The sequence below is a fragment of the Molothrus ater genome, chromosome 1 (genome assembly GCF_012460135.2).
Source record: "Molothrus ater isolate BHLD 08-10-18 breed brown headed cowbird chromosome 1, BPBGC_Mater_1.1, whole genome shotgun sequence".
NCBI classification, from domain to species: domain Eukaryota; kingdom Metazoa; phylum Chordata; class Aves; order Passeriformes; family Icteridae; genus Molothrus; species Molothrus ater.
In genome coordinates, this window is record NC_050478.2 from 30,855,411 (window position 1) to 30,876,892 (window position 21,482).

Here is a 21,482-nt window from a genome sequence, read left to right on the forward strand (position 1 = left end):
TATGGTCTTCACAATCTATAAACGATATATTTTACTCAGATAAAGAAAAATGAAAGGGCTGGTATCTTTCCTAAATCCAAAATCACATGACATTAAAACACCTGGTCAGAACAAGGTAGCAGGAAGTACAAGTTGTTTCTTGGACAGCATTTCTGGACAGATAACATCTACTGAGTGATATCCCTAACATTATGCTAGTTCTACTATATTCCTTCACACTCTTTTTTCTGCAGAACTCAAACAAAGCTGGAAGTGCTAACCTCCCACCTAAAAGCACCTTTTAAAAATAAATCTAAGAATCAAAGCACAGACAAGATGGCAGGAAAAAAATCCTCTTCAAGGAGCTGCTGCTGAGGTGTGTCCCCTGTGTTAAGGGGGTTGAGCTATACTTGACTTTGAGGTTTCAGCACTCCCACTTCCTCAGTCTTAAATAAATGGTTCTTTCTGGCAAATCAAAGAAAACCACACCTGACTTTACATTCATACCTGTAATTTCCTCAGGTCCACAGTGTTATTCTGAGAGAACAGACAGCCCATGAGCAGAACTGCCCAATGGGTTTATTGACTTATTCTTAGAGAAATAAACAAGCATGATTCCTGCACTGGAGCTGCTGAGCTGAGAGATAATATCTGCATATCTGCGCAGACATTACCAGCGTCTAGATCAGATTTTTGATTCTTCACTTAGTGACCAAAAGTCCAGACTCAGAGCAATTCCTAAATTACAGTCCCAAAGACTCTTAATTGCTTGCTACAAGGCAGGCAAATCCCTGTCACCAGCCATCAGGACATCCACTGGGCAAACAGCCCAGCTAAGCAAATAGTTTGGCTTAACATACACACAAGCCCACAGCATTAGATGAGAACCACACATGTGCATAAAATCTGCTCTAGATGAAAATGCCTACAGAAAACTGTGTTCATGCTTTGTTAGGGTGTAGCAAGTACTCAAGGTGATAAATCATCTCTGTTTCTCTACCCATCCTCCCCCAGCTGCACAGTGACTAAATACCTCTATCAACCAGGCTTTAAGTCAAATCAAGCTTTTAAAAATTCCTCTTTCTTAATGCTCTAACATGCATGGGTTCACAAAATTAAATTACAAAATTTTTATCTGTTTGGGATCAGCCCTGTTTCCTCCTCCTTGTGTTTACTTTCCTTCAGTAGCTGACATCAAAATGTTTTCTGGAATGCTGAGACTAAATAAGTTATGCTTAACTCAATATCTAATATAAATAGCCCTGGGGAAGCTCCAGCAGCACAATCATAAAAGCTACAGTTTCTTTTAATAGCTTGCCACACTTTGCTGATATAGTATTTCTCTAATCACCAATCTTTACGTGCCTTCCTGACCTTGGAGCTCCCTGTCCAACTGACTTTGTTGTATCAAAGGCTTGTGTCATTGGAAGAGTGAATGGCTTTCATTTTTCTCCCTGAAACTTCCGGTTCCTGGCATCTGCAAAGAATTATTCCAAGCACTGTTTTGCTGCCTTGCGGCCACTGCCCTGTAGTGGCCTGACTGATGGAAGTGACTTTTCCCAAAAAGGTTAGTGACTGTGGGCAGGCACTGCAGCTGGTGCACAACCAGCCCTGCTTTCTCAGCTGATTTTGTCTGACCACTGGGCTACCACAACCACACAGCACAGCAATTCATTTCTGGGGCATTTTGGGAGGAATTGAATAAGTAGGGTATTATACTGCTGGTGATATACTGCTTTACAGTGGACTACAGCAATAAACAAAAGCCTTCCAAAATAACCACAGATTTCAAAAGCTTTCGTATTACAACAAAGGTAATCTAAATTTAAAAGCTTTTAGGGAAATCATCATTACATAGTGACATAGGACATCAGGGTTCTCTTAACTGAACCTCATACTGCATGAATATCCAAAACCCACACTTGTGGTGCTCTATTTCCAGGTGATAAGAATGTTGGTGCCTGGATCCAGAGTCTGAGCTATGATTTGTCTTTTTTAAAGCTGGATTCTTGTTCTCTCTACACCTCTCCTGCCTCGTTTCCCTTCTCTCACTTTTTCTCCTTTTCTCTTGTTCCTTATATTTACCTCTTTTTTTCTTTTTTTTTTAATATGGAATGTAACTGGACCCCTATGTACTATGCCAAAACAAGCTAAAAAAAACCTCACTGGTTTTTCCTTTTAATTTTTTTTTGGGGGGGGGGAGGGGGGTGTAAGGAAGAGGAATTTTGAGGTAGGTTTTTATTAAATATTCTGTGCCCTAATTCCACAACTGCAGTCAAGCATCCCTAGTGTTGAGCACTGAACTGTCTCATTGCAAAGGACAAACTACTTGAAATCTCCATGGTTAGAAGAGATAAAGCCAGGATGAGATAAGGTGACACAAAGGCTCAGAGACTGGTGTTAGCTCATACAGCTGATCAGTAACAGATAAAATTTGAAAATCCTATTTTTCTTCTAAGAGACAAGATTAGGACAGCATTCCTCAGAGACGGATTATGTATTCCAATTACTTAAATTAAATTTTAATTCAGAGAATGAAAACAAAACATCTTCAGAGATCCAAATCCTCCCAAAGCAACCTAACTTGACCCAAACGTCTCTTGGGACTTTCAGCCCCTGGTGCAGCTCTTTTGGCTGCGTGGCCCTGTAACCCTTCTTAAATGAAAAGGAGAGGCTCTCACACCCCCTCTGCCCCTGGGGAGCAGAGAGCCCCTAGGGACACAAACATTTCACAGCTGAAAGGAGCCAGCCATGGGCCCCCATGTTCAGGGCTTTTCACTCCTTTTTTTTCTCATTAAAACACAAGCACTAGGTGAGACAACTCACACCTCTGATTTAGGCACAGAGTATGTGCATTGCTCAGCCCAAGCTGTCTCCATGGGAATGTGCTGCCCACAGCAGCAGGGACAGTCGGAATTCCCTCTCCTGGCCAGGGTTTCCTAGGCACAAATACATGCCTGTGATGCTGTCATGCTTTAATCTCAGCTGGCAAGTAACTACCACACAGTCCCTTGCTCAGGTCCTTCTCAGTGAGATGAGGGGGGGAAATCAGGTGAAAAAAGCAAAACCCCTTGGTTGAAATAACAGTTTAATAAGTGAAAGAAACTAAAATATAATGATAACTAGCTTTTACCTTGGGTATTCCCTTGGACTTCTTTGATTCAATGGGCCAAAAATCTCACTGCCTTCAGGTGGCAGCTACTAATAAATTAGCACTGTGTTTTCCTTCCTGCCACATGAAGTTGGAGAGTATTACTTACATTGTAGCACGATGAATTTTGCTCTTAGCAATCATTGCACCAGTAACAAAACTTCGTTTTCAAAAGAATTTTGGCCATATCATCGTGGGTAACTTTACACTTTTTATACTGAAATATTTTGAATCTCCATCCAGCTCTGAAAGGGAGCTCAGTAACCATTTACTGTCACACACACAAAAGGCTGGAGATTAAATGAGGTAGCATATGCTTCCACCTGAAGTTATATTGAACCCAAATTTTCAAAGTACATTCTGGGGCTTTGTTTCTGGAGCAACTCCTGGATGTACCTAAAATCAGAATTCTCCAGCTAATTAACAGTTTTATATAAAATTTACTGAAGTCTTGCAACTTCATTATTCCTTCTCCCAGAAAGAATGAGGCCCAGGAACTTCTAAAGGGTGCAATAACACATAGGGTGTATATGAAAGAAACAGTCATCAGGACTTAAATCCAGGCTGGGGAAAAAAAAAAGGACAAAAAAAGAACCTGGTCATAGGCTAGATTGATGCCTCACAACGCACAGGAGAAAAACTGAGAAACAATCCTGTCTCTTATTTCCAACTGTACAATAAAAGTCTTTTAAGTTCTTTGTAGACTGACTAAAAATAAGCAAAGAAGGCCAGGTAGCAGCTGTCAGATTCTTATGAATTAAATTATATCCATATGTAAAGCACATTTCAATAGCCAAAGAGCCACTTGGATATGTGAATCTGAACTTTTATGATGAAAACCAAGGATATTTCTAAAATTGTCAGACTAAGTCAAAAGCTCGGCCCCAATCTTACAAATTTTCTCCCTTTTTGAATGCTGCTATTGTTTAGTTGCTCTAATTACATTTTTGTACCAAGAGTAGCAAAGAGAAACCCCAATACCCATAGACAGAGGAGGATTTGGAAAGGGAGAGAGGGAAGGAGCTGAGAGCTCACTGCCTGTGGCTGGGCCTCTGGACAGCATTAGGTTCTCTGGTTGAGCTCAGGGCTAAATGCATAGCTTTTAGCATATCTGTTGATACTGCAATCAGGTCAGGTTTAACCCCTGTGGTTCCTGGGAAGAAACCTTCAACCATGCCTTGCCTTGTAGAGTTCCACCAGGAGCTGTTGGGCTGGCAGCCCGCAGTGCCTTGAGCACTCAAACCTTTCAGCCCACCTTTGCAGCTCTGACAAGGGCCTGAGATATATTTCTAAGATATATTTGTCTGAGATATATTTCACAGTATCCATTCTTTTTCAGAAGGTTCCCTGTGGCCAGCAAGGCTTCCAGGCCATTCTGAATGCAATGGCATGGATGAGGGGTGCCAGCTATTTGGAGTGCTTTGGCACTACCTTGCTTGGAGTGCTGTCAGCACATCTTTTGGGACTCACAGTGGCCCCAAAGGTTGGCTGTGGCATGATGTGCACACACATCATGATGTCTGCACACATGTTATGTGACTGTCCTTCCTCCTGGTTTCTCTGAGTAGGTTTAATGCTTCCAGAGGTTGGTAAGAAAATGGACTGGATGTTCCCAGCAAGACTAAGGACCACAATGACCCCAAAGACACAGAAGCTGTGAAGTTCCATGAGCTCTTTCACCATTTGTCATAATGCCTCATTGTGGGTGATAGGGATGATCAGCCTCCCTCTCCTCAGCCAGTCTGCTCAGAGCCCTTTTGCACCCAGCTTAAAGATTATAGAATAGGGATTACAGCTTTTAGTTTGTCTGAGCAGTACCTAAAAGCTGTGATATTGTACAGTGTCAATTGCTCCAATCTCTTTCTCCTATCCTTTATCGAATCCAACATCAAACCAAAACAACTTCTGACCACACCTCAATGCATTATTTCATAATTAAACATCTAAATGGTTAGATGTGAAGCCAGAAATGGAGTAGTAGTAGTAATAATGCAATTAGTACTAATCCTCTGGGTAAGGGAAGGACTTAAAACTCAGGATTTCCAATCCTTGTGCACTTTGGATCCGCAATGTCTACACCTTAGCTTCTCCACACAAGAATACTCTCATCTATGTAGCAGATGAATTACAGATTATTTTCATTATAATCTTCAATAGGATAGTATCATGCAAGGAATATTTATATATGCATCATATACATAAAATTTATTACCGAGCAGGAAAGATAACATTCCTAGCAAAAATAAAAACTACAAAAAAACCTTAAGGACAATATATTACATTATATATCTGTCTGAAGAAAAAAAAAGGACATTTAGAAAATTATACCAGTGAAAATTCATAACACCTTCTAACCCCCTGTCAGACAATAAACAAGCACAGCTTTGTTTTCAGCATGTTAATAGCTACACTTTTGAAAAAGAGGAAAAAAAATTATTCCAGGCACTGAAAGATTTTGTTTGTCACAGGCCCCAAATGGAGAGCATTTGGGGACAGCTATAATGTTATCTTGAGTGAACACAGGGCCAACATAATTACGAATAAAGAGCTAAGAAGCAAGGGGAATTGTCTGCATAACTTCACTTGGTAAAATCCTCCCATAGAAGGTGGCAGGTAGGAAATCTGCATAATAACAAACTTGTCACAACACAAGGCCAACTAAATACAACAATTAGAATGAACATTTTGCTTTGACTGGCTCTCAGGATTCCTCCACTCTGTCCTCCTCGGTTTCACGAGATATAGTTAAAGTTGTAGTTTTTTATTTGGTGCAATATTTTCCAGTGTATATTTTTAATGAGTGTTGTGTGGCTGCAAGAATTCTGTCTCCCTCCTTTGTGGGCAATGCTTTAAGATGCATCTATTAAAGTGACAAATCCTTCTCTCAGATATCCCAGTGAAAACCCACAATAAATTTCTTGGTTCCCCTCTAGTTTATCTAGACTTACACTTCTGTAAATAATCCAAAACAGAGCTGAATGTTTTATAAATTTTGATTGGAGGAGGTTGCCTTCTCCACTGATTGCCAGGTCTTTCTTTTTGAGTTACTGGAAGGCCTCTGCTCGTGGACTGCACCCACACAGCTCTCAGGATGCTGTACTTGCGCATCCCAGCTGGCTCATCTGCCTCTCCCCCACTGCTTCTGCTCAGCCACTAACTCCAAGTGTGGATCCACATCTCCAGCATGTGGATGTCCTCCCAAGCTGCCATCAGACCACAGGGAGAGTGGTTTTAAGGGACTTCACCAGCAATGGAGTTGATCTTCAGGGCTGCCTTCCCCAGTATATGAATTGAGACACCACTATCTCAGCTGGCCTTTAAAGCAAAGAGATAGTAAGTCTAAATACTAAGCAGCTATCTACAAAAAAAAGAAAAGGGCCACTGGAATAAGTTGCACAAAATTTATCCTTCCCATGAAAAAGAACAGGTAATATGGTATCTACTGAAAGTTACTTTGCATTTTAAGTTTGGAGATTTACTTAAGGAATAAGAAATTGCATAATTTATCTTGCAGTTTGCATTATACGATCTGTGCTATGTTAGCATATAACATTTTCCTTGTTTCTTTTTAACCCTCTAATTGTTCCTAAATCAGTAAACATAAGGGTTTTCCCCTCCATTTTAAATCTACCCATTCTGGTAATTCTCCCACTATGTTAAAAGCAGCAAACCCTAGGCTGAGAAAAGAAAGTGGGAAATATTTGTAAGCAATCTTTTGATTTTCAGTTCAATTTTTATTCAAATTACAAATAAATTGATCTTATTCCAAATAAAACTAAAAAAAATATAAGCTGTACTTGTTTGTTGCAGAAATATATATATTCTACAAATGCATAGAGCATTCTACAACTATGTAGAACTCTAAGTATATAGAACAGATCTGAAAGGATTTTTGTGATAGTTTCTTTTTCCATCTGCAGCATACGTCCTATATTCAAATCCTTTATTTTTAAGTCTCAAGTTATATCACCGTTTCCCTGTATATCACTATTTCCTTGTGCTCCAAAATCTGAGAAGTGTGGTAGAGCACTGCACTGAAGAGAGAACAATGTTTTAAAATATCTTGTGATATCTGCAGATGTGTGTGTGTACATAGACTATTTTTCAAGAAACTCTATTTCTTACTACATATATGCTGGAGAAAGGAAGTCTGTGGGCATTTTAACCACATTGAAGGTGTGAGATTTGGCAGTATACCTCTCTCAAGTCTTCAGAGGGGTAAAAGTCACAGACCCACAGAATGACTTGGGTTGAAATGGAACTTAGAGTTTGGAACTCATCTAGTTCCAAACTCCCTGTCATGGAGAAGGACTTCTTCTAGGCCAGATTGCTTGGAGCCCCATCCAACCTGGCCATTAACACACCCAGGGATGATGCATTCACAATTTTGTGCAACTTATTCTGGTGGCTCACCACCCTCACTGTAAAGAATTTATTTCTGATATCAAATCTAAACTCACATTTTTTTCAGTTTGAAGCCATTCCCATTGCCCTTGCATGCTCTCATGAATAGTCCTTCTCCATCTTTCCTGTAGTCTTCCTCCAGTTACTGGAAGGCTGCAATTAGCTCACCTTGAAGCCATCTCTTTTCCAGGCTAAACAATCCCAATTGTCTCAGCCTTTTCTTACAGGAGAGGTGCTTCAAACCTCTGATCATCTTAGCAGCCCTCCTCTGGATACACTCAAACAGGTCCCTGTCCTTCCTGTGCTGGGACCCCAGAGCTGGTACAGCACTGTGGGTCTCACCAGAGCAGAGCAGAGGGGCAGAATCCCCTCCCTCACCTGCGGCCCAGGCTGCTTTGGGTGCAGCCCAGGACACATTTGGCTTTCTGGGCTAGGAGTGCACATTCCTGGGTCATGTCCAGCCCCTCATCCACCAGCACCTCAAGTCCTTTTTGGCAGGGTTGCTCTGGATCTGTGCATCCCCCAGCCTTGTACATTAGATACAGTGACCTGCACAAATGCTCTATAGAGACAACAGAGTTGGTCAAACACCCCAGTGATGGTGCTAATATTTGTTGACCATATGGGCCACTGGTGTTCCCCATTCTGACCTCACTGCACCTCCATACAAGGGAGGAGGCATCTGTACACCCTCATGATTTTATACTTAGGCACTGATGTGTTAGTGTGTCTCGACTCTATATTGAAGAGCAGGGTTTTCCAAGATTTTCTCTTTATATGTCAGATCCAAGTAATTTTCATTAATTCTACAATAAAACCTGAACTCAGAAGAATTGTCTGTAAAACCAAAGCAGAATCTGTTGAAATATGCAGAGAACACAGATCTGCAGCAGGACTGCTAATGAATTTAGTCTGGAGAATATTATTTTTCTGTGTGAAAGCCAAAGTAATGATTCTTCACTTAAAAATAAATCATACAAGTCTGCTACAAAAGTAGTTCTGATGAAGAGCAGAAAAATGGAAGTGGTAGAAGTGGTCTGCATAAAGTAACACCAAACTCATTTGCCAATACTGTTGAAGAGAGTTGAGTGACATTTCTGAGAGCAATGAAACATGTGGGACAGTTGATGTTACCATTAATTAGTTTTGGCCAGCATATCAACTTATTGATTTCAGAAAGCTATTAGGATTAGGTGGCTGTAACCATTAAACATTATTATAAAGCCTACTTATTCTTCATATCAAAGTAAAAGAAGAAAATACTTGTTAATACTGAAAGTTAGGGCAAGACACGTGAACAGTTGTATTTTCCTTTTGCATTCATTCTTCCCTGCATTCTTTTTTTGGAAAGCACCAAGTGACTTCTGGAAAGTCAAGTTTTTTTCAGTAAAAGCAATAAAGTAACAAGAAACCTCTTCAGAGGTTTCCTTAAAGAACAACAACAAAAAAAAAGAATCCCACAAGATATTCAGGTGGTCTATTTTTCCCCTTTATTGTACCCCCAATTATTTATACATTTGTATTAAGTATCTGGGAGAGTCAGAAAGAGAGGAAAAGATTCAGCCAGGAGTGAAGCTTTTGAGGAGGTGCTGCATTTTCTTTGGATGAGTGCTGTGCACACTGCAGTCAGCACTTTAGCAGGAGTGACAGAAGTCAAGTACCTGCCAATGTCGGGAGCAGAGAAGGCAGGTCTCACAGGAGCAGGAATCAGGAGTGAATCCAGCAGCTCAGTTGGACTTCTGGAATTTCCCTCCAGTAAAATGCTCTGACTTTAGGGCAACCTTTTCTGTCACTTCCATAATTCCTTTCTTCCTAATCGACCAGGCTTCAACATAATGACTGCTTGGTTCATATTTCTTATCAAAGATAGCTTCTTATTTCTTAACAAAGATAGCTTAACAAAGAAAACTTCTCAAACCTTGTGAACCACCTTGATTCCTCACTTACATGGCACCAACACGGGTCACGTTTAGATGGTCAGGCTTCTGGAAACTTTCCATCCAAGAGAGGTAATTTTTAACCTCTCTCCCTTTAAAAGCACAAGTCAGCAGCCCATCCACCTCCTCATGCAACAGTAGAGATAAAAGGCAGGGTCCTGACTCTGCTATCACATCCTTCATGCTGTGACTCCAGCCTGGACTTGCATACTTAGCCATCCCCCTGTCCAAAATGCATCTTCTCCTATGTGCCTCGATAAAGGAGCATGCTCTTGTTATCCCATTGAGAGTCTTTGCTCTTCCCCTACTTCATGGCCTAAAAACGTTGCAATTTTTATAACATTTTTTGTCACCCAAAAGATGCTCCTGCACTAGAAGGGAAGGATGGTAGGAGAGGGACAGGGATCTCTACAGCAGAAGCTCTGCAGCTCCAGGAACAGAGGGGGAAAAAAAACTGGTTGAGGGTGATTCCTTGGGCTGTCACTGCAGTAGGACCCGTCTAAGTACTAAGCACTACCTTGACAGCAGCTGGAATAAGCCATTTCACAGTCCTTCAGAAGGCAAGGGGAAGGCACAGGGCATGGGCTTACTTAGCTGTGAGAAACACCTTGCTGCCCAAGGCAAATCTCTGCTTGGGACTCCAGGCAGTTTGGGGTTATAGCTTCCATCCCACTGCTCTGTATCTGCACCTAAGATTCAGTTTTTAAGACTTCATTTCTGTTTACCCATTTTCTAGTCAACACTGTGCTTCTTGGATTACAGCAAGAGAAATCCAAATTCTATAAACATCTTGATAACATGTGACCTAATATATCCAGATGCCTCAAGGCTAACTGTCCTGTTTTTTCCTGTCTATGCTTTTCCTTGCTCTAAATCCATTTCTACCTATTCAATCTATGTGTCTGTAACCATACTTGTAATTTACTTACTTTTCATAAAAATGCTGATTCTGAGTTTGTGGTTGACTATATTTCAGATTGTGATACTGGGGTTTCTTGAAAGTGATGACCATGGAAGTTGGTGGCTGCACATGTGGTTTTGTCAAAAATAGAAACTGGTAGGACATCTCGGTGATGTGTTTTCTCCAAGTGACAGAGAAGTTAAAAAGATGTCTCAACACATTGATTTGCAAGGATATCTCAGACTAATTTCTATTTTAGGTTGTATATATTGACAGAGAGACACCTTTCCTACACTTTCACATTTGTTCACACACTTTTTTTTGAAAGACCTCGGGACCTATTTTTGCTTGGTTTCTGAAGGCAACTAGTTATGGTTCTGTTTGAGGACAGTAGGCAAAACAGCACTTGAAAAAACTCCTGTGTGAAAACTGCTAAAAATTCCACTTACCCACACTTTTTTGTCCCAAGGAACAAAACTCCTTTATACAGGCATTCATTGCTTTCTATGGGTTGTGTCTGTCACTTCTGAGGATAACCAAGGTCAAACCTATTAATATATTGTATGATATTTCTGAAGGACTGTTAACTCCCTACATCTAGGTTGAAGGAGAACTTTCTGGGTGACCAGAATTTCTGATTCAGTCAGACTTTGGATGATGCTGTCTTAGTTTGGGCCAAGACTGCCTTCACAGGGACCTTAAAGCAGACCTGAGCTCTGTTTGCTGCAAGCTGAGGCCTTTTGCTGGATGCAGTCACTGGCTGGCCAGGACATCCCCTGGATGCATTCAGCTACAGCTGCACTGGGAAGGTGGAAAGCCTAGGAGGGAGGTAGAGAAGACAAGTGGCAGGATCTGAAGTTTCTCTGTTCCCATACTGCTACAGGGGTCTGGACAGGTCCTACTCCAACAGGAGCCACAGGGTGAGACAAGGCACCAGAGCAGGCATCAGAAATATCCTTCAAAAGAAGGAGAGGAAGGTCTGAAAGGCAGCACATCTTGTTTTCATCCTTACCTAGGGAAAAACTTTCTGAACCATTTGCATGTAGCTTTCCCCATCAGGAAATTACCCATCCTTTGGGTAATTTTCTGAAAATCATGTGGAAATTAGCAAACAGACCACCAAAAATGCTTCGAGAGGAAAAGCTTTGTAAGGTTAGTAGTGCTTAAGGTCTTTTGGGAGAGGAAGGCAGGACAGGCAAAACATGGCAAAAGTTTTACAAGTTTATAGACATTAGCACACATTTCATACTTCAGCAGAATGCACCAAAGGCACAACAACAGAGGGATATAAACCTGGCCACAAATATATGAGAGTAGTAATCATATTATTAAGAAATGTAAAATTTGCTCTCCCTAAGAGGAAAAAAGTTCTCTACCACAATGGAAAAAGCCAAAGCCTAAACCCTGAAGAGAGGTGTGAATATGCCCATACACATGCAGGATTATGCTACAGACATACAAATCTTTGGATTTATTTAGCTGTGACTAAACTAAATATTAACACATTAAATTAAAAAACAGACTGCTAAGAGGCAAAAAAAGCTTTTATGAGTGAATCCCACTTTTTTTTTTCTCTGCACAAAACATAACCATTCAAAGGAGCCATTAATATATAGACAGCTCACCTATGCTTTATCCTCCAACAGACCATCTAATAATCCAACAAAATGTACTTGTGATTTATCAGGTCTCACACCAGTAGAAATAAGTAAACAGACCTCATTAAAATCTCAGAACTTAACAAAATGTTTAACTCTAAAATGTGCAAATCACACATCACCAAATTAATCCAAAGCCCTGCTAAACAAACTTTTCAGTAATACTAGGAAAACAACAAATATTTACCTTCCATGCTCCCAAAAGGCTCATCTTCTCTTTAGATACTGATTCTAAAATTCCTCCTCAAAATAATTACTGAAGGCCTGAGCTTGTTTCTGTGGAAGGGTTTGGATGGCCCTCTGCTAGCTCCAGCAGAGACCCTAATTGCTTGCCTCTACTAATAAACTAATCTCAGGCACCTGGAACTAGCAGGCTCCATGCCGGGCAGACAGGGCTCAGGTTACCTTAGAAATGCTCCAAATATATTCACACAAATCACTAGCCCTGCAGATGTGCAAATACTGCTTTTGTCATATTGCTGGAGAGACAGACATGTGTTTGCAGGGCTGTAACACATAAAACCTGAAGATGAATTCATTGTGTTCCTTTAATACCTTCCAGAGGCCAGGTGGGCATTTGGGGAGCCAGATAAGTGTGTTGATTATCCACATTACTCATTGCATTAATCCGCTTGTCTGTGACTCAGAGTATCAGAAATGCTTACAGTACAAATATGTAGGTGGCTGGAAAAAATATTTCATGAGTGCCTGTTGTGTGTAAAATAAAACCTAATCAGGAAGTTAGCCTAAAATCTAAACAAGTCTAAACATTGCTGATGTCTACAGTTTGTAATATTACAGTTAAAGGATCTGGATGCAACAAGAGGATGTAAGCCTTGGTGTAAGCCTTGTGAGACAAACTACTTTTAAGAAATTTTAATAGATTTTCACAGGCAAATGTTTTCTGTGTCCTCAGAAATTAAAGCAGGTGTCGTGCAATGTTCATGGAACCTTCCACAAATTTCTTCTCCTTCCCTGAACAGATTATGTTGATAAATATGTCTCAAACATAGTATGTGTCTGGTTTCATTTGAGGAGGGGAGAATGACATAAACAGGACACACTTTAACCTGTAAATGGAGGAGAGAAAGAATAGGCTGTATTCTTGGTCTCCAACAAAGTGCTGAAATAGATGTCTAGTTTAGGTGATGTTAACACAGATTGATTCATATTTAAAAAAATTCTCAGTTTTTTCATCTGCATAAAAAATATTGTTTCTATTGACTACATAGACACAAACACAAAATCATTTTAGAAACAAAGTCAGGAACATCTTCCAAAGTTATCTGTGTTATGTGATGTTCTAGACGTTTTTTTCATCTTCTTCAAGACACTGTAAAAAAAACCCCAAACCCACAAAACAAACAACCCAGCAAAAATAAAGCAGAACAATAACATCAAAACAAACAAACCAAACCAACAAACAAACCCAAAAATCACAAACAAACCAAAAAAAAGCCCACTTAAATTGACTTTTTTAGATCAGAGACCTGAAAAGATTGTGTTTTAGATATTGACAGAATGGCAAACTTGCAGCTTCACTGAAAAATAAAAGTCCAGATATTGCAAAACTGAAGTTCAGGTCTGGAAGTAAAAGAAAGGCAGCTCTAAATCCTCAGAGCTCAGTGTCGACCAGCACTGAGAAAAGTCCTAACAGAGACACCATCAATCTGCCCTCACTGACAGCTGAATTTCCAAGACTTCTAAGAAATATGTTTCAGTAATAATGTTTGGTGAAGACTACCACAATCCACTGGTTCACCTTTACTAGCTTGAAGAACATTCCAATAGTGAACAAATCCTTTTGTCTTCTGTACTCTAATGATTATCAGAAAAGTGAACTCAATTAATGAATCATTAATATGTATGAACATTGAAAGATATATCAGAAAATCCCTTGCTCAAAGAACTACACAGACAGCATCTATTTAATTAATGCAATGAAGACAACATATAAGTTGAGGAGAGCAGCAGAAATAACAGTGTTCACTGATTTCCTGTCTGGCAGCAACATTCTGTGCCATGAATGGCTCCTGCAGGCAGGAGTTTGGCTCCTTCCAAACTCCTCAGCTGGGAATTCAGAAGAGTAGGCAGGAGATTGTGACTACATGAGCATCAGACAGACGGTGCTGCTGCCATCACTTGATCCTAGGATGCAGGGGGTAATCAATAGCAAAATACCTCCTGTGCCTACTTTATTGACCACTAAGCCAGCATTGAGGAAAGTGAATGCTAAATTCTCACAAAGGAATGTATGTACTTTTGTTCTCCATAGGGAGAATATTCCACACAATAGTGTCTGTGCATTCTTCATCATTTCCAATGGCATACACTCCCAGAAAAGATAGTAAAAGATAAAAAGATATGTATGCCTATGAGAACAAAAAAAAAATCTCCTCTGAAAATTTATCAGAATCAAAATTGTTAGCAAAACTAAGCAAAAAGAAATTTCAGGAAAAAAATTTCTGAATGTTAAATTTTATTATGTTCATAGATGGATACACAGACATCTTCGGATAGCTCAAGATATTTCCTGGAATATGTAACACTATCCTGTCATTGAACATTAAAAAAACAATATGAAAAGTTGGGGACTGTATTTTTAAAGGAGGGGAAATGGTTCAATGACTCTAAACCAAGACAATTCTTGTAAAACCTCTTTTTACTTACTCTTTTTTTTTCTTCATTTAGTCTCTTATGACAAGGTCCCAGGTGATTTACCTTTCCCATGACCTTATGTCATTTCACTGAAGTAGTGACCCTAGATATTAATGTGGGTTTTGGGGCTGCCTTTTAAAGCATTTATTCTCATTTCAGCTATTATTGATGAGCAGTTGTTTGCATAAAGGCCTCTTTTATAACATGCAGGGTAGACATTCTCACATCCTATGAGCTGCCGATTTATTTTGCAGTGTGTGATGGGCTGGGTTACTCCCACCTGCCTTCCCACACAGCCTGAACTCAGCTTCACCTCTCTGAACAGCCAGAAATCTCTCCTTGACCAAGCCAGGCCTCCAAGCTGCTGTCCCAAGCAACCACACACAGCACTGCTAATTGTTACTGGGTTTATTAAAAAAAACAGAAAAGAAAAAGCCACACACGCACACACACACACACGCGCGCACACACACACACACACGCACACACACGCACATACACGCACACACACACACACATATATATATATATATATATATATATGTATGTATTCCTGCATTTATGTATATTGAGCCCAGGTGAGGATAAGCAGAGCCTGCAGTTGTAAGTCACAAGTGTGAATTTCAACTGAATTCATATTAAGTGGTTTGAAAATATTTCTCTGGCGTCCACTTTTGGCTGAGGTTCTGGGACTACATGCACAGAAAAAAGAAAAACAGAAAAGAAAGGGTTTGAGAAGCAATCCTATTCTGTGGAGTGAGCCAGGTTCCTACTGGCTTCACAGGGTTTTAGCCTTTGTCATGTCAGCAAAAGTGACCATCTGTTGACAAAACAGAAGAGAAAAACCTTCTTTTCTACTCTGTTATACTCTTTTCACACCTGCCTATTTCCCTGAAATGTTTGCCTCTGTCTACAGCCAGCAGCAGTTTTAACAAAAAAAGATGGTTCCTAAGTGGGATCTCACATGACAATTCCTGAATTTCTAAACAATTTGTGAAAACTTATGTGCAAATCATTGCTACTTTCCAGGGAGCTCTGGGAACTGAGTTAACTGTAGAAACTTGACTCTCAGTTGCTCAGTGCATTTGGTACTGAGTAGTAAGAACATCACTTTTCACTTTCAGTGCTGTGGGAAAATTTAATTTCTATTTGTGTGCAGTCATAAAATGCATGCTCTAACATCATATTATGTATTCAATATATTAGAAAAACTTTGTCTTTTATAAGCCTTTGCATGTGAAGTTGCTTTTCCCGTCAGGGAGAACTGACAGGTTGCCTGCCATCACCTACTCTCCAGCAAAGTCAGTAGCCCACACTGTCAGCGTGAAAACATCTGTTGAATGGATTTATTGAGTGAGCCTTAGGTACAAGTTGGGGGGTGGGGGTCCCCACTGTTTATTACTGCCCTGACCTAATGAACTTAATTTGTTGACATGTTTCCCTCAGTGTTTTACTTGATCCCATCTCACATTTCTTTCTACTGTGCTGTTTTCTTGGAAACAGGAGTTCCTGGCACATCAGCATGTCCACCAGTTGCAAATCTACCAGGCTCAGATGGCTACAGTTGGCATGGCAGGATCAGATAAACATCGACCACTTTCCAGGACCCCATCTTCTCCCACTGACTCCACATTACCTCACCCAGACGTGGACCAGCCCAGCCAGCATGTCTACACAACTGGTAGGGTTCCCTAAAGACTGCTTTTAATATGCAGGGCAAATGCATTTGTTCATGTGGGATCAACAGACTTAAATACCTCAAATGCCTCCTGCAGCAATGTGTTCAGTTTTAGCCCTATTGCTCCTCTGTTTTATGATGCTATACTGGCACCAACTCAACCAGTGCAGCTGATAAATCACAGGGTTAATATTCACACAGTCATAAATTATTATCATTGACTAGCTCTAGCAATACAGAAACAGGTGCATTTTTGGTACCTTTAAGTCATTTATAGCTTTTTCTTTCATTTCTTTATTCTCTGGTTCTTTTCTTTGTGCTCTCATTGCCTGTTTTGTAAAGAGACCACCAATAAGTTGAAGAAAGACCACCAGTAAGGTGGAAAACTGTGATGTAATTCTCAATGTCTTCATTTGACAAATCAGTCTTTGCTTCAAGGTCTCTTTCTCTACAGAAAGAGCAAAGTTGTAGGCATGACTAAGTGCTGATGGCTACAACTTCTCTGTCATTCAGCAGTTGTGTGGAGTCCAGAGGCAGGTTTTATGCTTAGGTCTTGGGCATTCCAGTCACTCAGGAAGCATGGGCTGTCCAAAGAAAAGTGATTAGAACCTCAAAAATCTTCAGTCAAAGGAAGGAAAATGACCACAGAAACCTCATTTCTTATTGTGGGCAATCTAACCTTGCATGAGAGTCCATCTTTTTAAAAGCCTGAATGTCAGTATCACATTAAAGCATGGTCAGAAGCGAAGATTCACTTTGTGCACAAAGAAAAATAAAAGAGGGGGAAAGAAATACTTGAAGTTACTGTTTATGAAGGTTTATGCCAGAAGTATATTTCCTTCAGCTGGCAGAATTTCCCATGCCCTGAAAGTTTGCATTTTTTCAGGCTGTGACCATGAGTTTATTAAGAATGGAGTCCTTAGTGGGCACTGTATGTAACTGTGAGACAGTGTGCTCCTATCTTTCCAATCAGAATGTGACCTTGGCACAAGCAAAAATGTATTATTACTGTTGGGTAACAAACATTTGGGTTGTACAGGAACAAACATACTAATTCACTTTCCATGAGTTTCTCCACAAAGAATAGCCACATATAGACAGAATTCCTAAACCAGACCACTGTATTTCTAGTTGTATTCACAGAGTCCCCAAAACGTTGTAAACTCATTCTAAGATTTGCAGAGCACACCAAAAGTGAGCTCACTGTGTGTAGGCTTCACTGTCCCTTTCAAAAATCTGCGGTTTCAAAAAAAAAGAAAACCCCAAAACCTGCAGTCCCTTTCAAAAAGCTGCTGCTTCAGCCTGATTGCTAAGGTTTACTGACACCTCCTTTTATAATCCCCAGTGAGGGAAGTAGGGTCAAGGGGGTTACATAGATCTGTGGACTTGTGGCATTAGTGGAACTAATCAAGAAAGAAAGTGTGAAGTTGAGATGGAAAAATAAGAGAAGGAATGAAATTGTGTGCAACAACACTGAATGGAGACGATGATGGGAATGGGACATCCCTGGCATAAAGGGCTTGAGATGTGACACAAAGAAACCTGATAGGTTCAGCCATGGAAATGCAGACAGTCAGATTAGGCAGAGTCAACATTTACCCTTATTGTAATTGCTACATGAACACCAGTGGAAAGAGAGAGAGAGAGAAAAAGAGAGGAAGGGAGGAAGGGAGGAAGGCCAACTTATTGCAACTGAGATTATCAGTCCACTGAATTCCTTTTTCAAAATATGAAACATCTTTTTCTTGACTCCCTGATTCTTGTCATACTGAATCTTTTTTCTCCCCTTCACTGTCATTCAAGGTAATAATCTCTACTCATTACTGAAAAAAAAAATTAAATCCTCCTATTTTCACCTGCCCTACAACTTTATGCTTCTTTTTCTCCACCTCTGCTCTGTACCCTCAGTGCTTTTATATCCTCTAGGTACTGGCAGTGTGGTGCTGTACCTGCTTGCAAGCTGTATCTATGCTAATAGACTCCCTGGCTGACTGACCAGGGGACATAGCTCTGCAGTTAAGCCTTTCCTTTCTGCTTAAAGAAATCTCTTTCCCTGACATGTGTCTAGGCTTACAAACCTGCACATGTAACCTTTACCACTCCAGCTTTTGAGTACATCAGAAATAGAGCTATATTTATGTTATGAGATTGATACTTTGGAGTGACAATGAACAGAAACTTTGCAACACAAACAGTTCTAATACAAGTTTCTGTGAGAAAAAAAAAAGCAACCCAACAAAACAATCTGTGTGTATTATTAACATATAGGGATGTTATGGTATAGAATGATTTTATCTGTGCATACTCTTTCCTGGATCTGGAGGGTGCCCTAGAATTTATTCATTGATCACTTGAAAGAAAGAAACTCAGACCCAGTTTTTATTTATTCTTCTATGGCTTTTAGAAAATCCTTTAGGATGAAAGTCCTGAGGAATGTGGCCTGATCACAGTGCTGACCTGTTCTAAGCAGAGTTGGGCTACAAACCTCTGGAGGTCCCTGCCCACCTGAGCTATCTTATGGTTCTATGATTTTCTCCCTTAAAGAGCACAAGATGGAACCAGCCATTGTTCACAGCAGTTGCAACACTACCATTTGTAAAAGCATGGAAGGAAAGAATGGGTGTGTGCAAACAGAGAAAATTCTGGTCCACCATAAAGCAAAGGCAAATTCAGACTCTAGAAATTAATCTAATTACATCTCCCTGCCTTGAGTTGTTATTTACTGTCGGGGTTATTTTTCCTATTTAAATGCAATATATTCTTGGAAAAAGAAAAAAAAGGTAGGAGGAAAACAGTTGTAGCAGATTATTACAGGGGCATCAAACTGAGCCTATATTTTTGTGAGTCATGAGAAAAATACTTCTGGCCAAATATCTGAAGGGAATCAGAACAGAGATTGTTGTGAGAATTAAGCAATATATACACAGTACATGCACAAGATAATGAGTTAAAGGTGGAAAAAAATAAATTCCACTTAATTTTCATTTAGGCAGTTTACAGAATACTTGACATTATTTAGTTCAGATTTTTTGTTGGAATAATTTATTAGATATTCTTCCCTTGGGTTTTCTTATTGGTACTGTTATTCTCCAGGGCAATTAATCTCCTTCAAAGCATGCTGTTAGCCAATGATTTTTAGGTCTCTTGTTCTCCCCTCTGTTTAAAATATTATTAAAAGAAACTGACCCGAATAAAGCATTTTGGAAATGAATGTGTGTTAGGGAGTCCCCAGCAGGAAAATCTTGGTTTTTACTGACTTAAAGCAAATTCAGTTTCTTTTGTCCTGTGTCCCCTATCATTATATGGTTCAGTGGTGGCACCATTCCCATCTGTCTTCAGGGCCACATTCTGACCTCAGTAATATTGGTGTAAATCCAGAATAAATCCACCAGTCTCAGTGGAGCTGCTCAGATTTACACAAGGAATCTGAGAGCAGAATCTGGCTGTAGGCATTTGTTCTGGAGAGACAGAATAACCATCTTTTATTAATATTTCACAGCAGTCTGCAATTGAAAACAGTTGTCTCCCTCTCTTCTTCTTTCTTGCTTTTTTTTTTTTTTTTTTTTTAATGTGGGGGTGGGGAGATTATTGGCTGAATCCTGTTAGGGAAATCCTAGAGGCTATTTTTAGCAGTAAGCTCTACTGCTGCATTCTGGTATTGTACCAAGCACATGTGCTGTATGACCAGCAGCCACACATCTGAATCACTTGCACATCCTAAATCAATTTAAATGCTTGAAATAAATGAAAACATATATTTCAGTCTTTTCTTAAGTCAATTAATCCTCCTAGAAACAAATTTTACACTCAGTGGTGTGAATATCTTGGTATTTAAAAGTTTGGAGCAGATGTTCTGCCATGCAATACTGACCTGACCTTATTAAACTGATTTTTGATTCTGAAAAAATAACTCACATACAATAAAATTACACTTTTAGTTATATTCTATTACTGGAAAAGTGCTAAGAAAAGAAGTTTATGTGAACCAGAGGAGGCATCCTGAATACACACTTTCAGTGTTTCACTTCGAAATTGGTTGCAACCCTGATATAGGAAATAAAAAAGTGTCATTATTACACCCAACTCTGTATAACAAAAACATAGTAATATGTTTTTATTTATTAATATCATTTCCATTACTTGCTATTTGGACTATTCAAGTAAGAAGAATAAAAAATTAATTGAAAGAATGGCAGGCAGAAGTAACTTTCAACTTTCAGCTAATTTTTCTTAATGTTTAACAAGCATTTCTATTCAAATCCATTTGATAGAACAGCCTGTCCTACCTGAAAGCTTCTGAAAGTCCTGATGCCTGTACAGTTAGCACATAAACAGCTTCCCTGTGGGTCAGGGGGATGGGAAGAAACATTTTCTTATCTGTTGGTATAACGGCCACTGCCAAACTGGACAAGCTGAGTAGCCAACAGCCTGCAGAAATTAAAACTGTGAGTGCCAAGAAAAAAAAGTGAGGTATGTGAGCATGCACTTTTTTTGTGTGCATACTTCCAAGTAACTCACAAGGACTGATGATAGAGCAGTGAGGAACTGCAGAGAAAGGAAATTATTAACTGCTTTGACAATGCCAGCAGATATTTTAAGCTGCATTAGCTTATTAGCTCCAGGTTTTCACTGTTTTTTTCTTTCTTTAAAAGAAAAAAGAACAAGAAAGTAAATTAAAAAATGTATTGCTAATGAACGATTATGTTTGTTAGATAATTTTGCATAAATTTAGTCATGCAGCAATTAGGTATTATATTTGCATTCTTCTTACCCTTAACATAAGTGTATTCTCATTTTGGCTTAAATACCAAGATCCCAAAGGATCAGTTCTGAAGTGCATGAGCTAAGAAATATGGCAGCATAAATATTTCTAGAGCAGCATAACTTCTGGCTGGTTTCTAACTGAATTATCTCAGAAACTTAACTTTGAATCACTCACGTTGTACACAGGCTCTCGTTCAGAAAAGCTTTTAAAGACTTTATTGATGTTCAATACCCATTAGAGAACTTTCCTAAATAAAGGTGGTGTTGAGAATTTTGTTAAATCTGGACTTTAATTTTGTATTCAGTAGCAGGTGAATACAATTTTCCCAGAACTGTGTTGGCATCCCCAGTA

The 21,482-nt window shown here is 39.6% G+C and overlaps 1 protein-coding gene across 11 annotated transcripts in view; it reads left to right on the top strand.

The window, feature by feature from the left end:
• HDAC9 (histone deacetylase 9) overlaps positions 1–21,482 on the top strand; it is a 456,338-nt gene that overhangs the window by 293,173 nt on the left and 141,683 nt on the right. For all 11 annotated transcript variants that reach the window (XM_036399060.2, XM_036399107.2, XM_036399099.2 and 8 more), the window contains one exon: positions 16,192–16,369. In XM_036399060.2, coding sequence (XP_036254953.1) covers positions 16,192–16,369 — 178 coding nt within the window. The remainder of the gene's footprint in view (positions 1–16,191; positions 16,370–21,482) is intronic.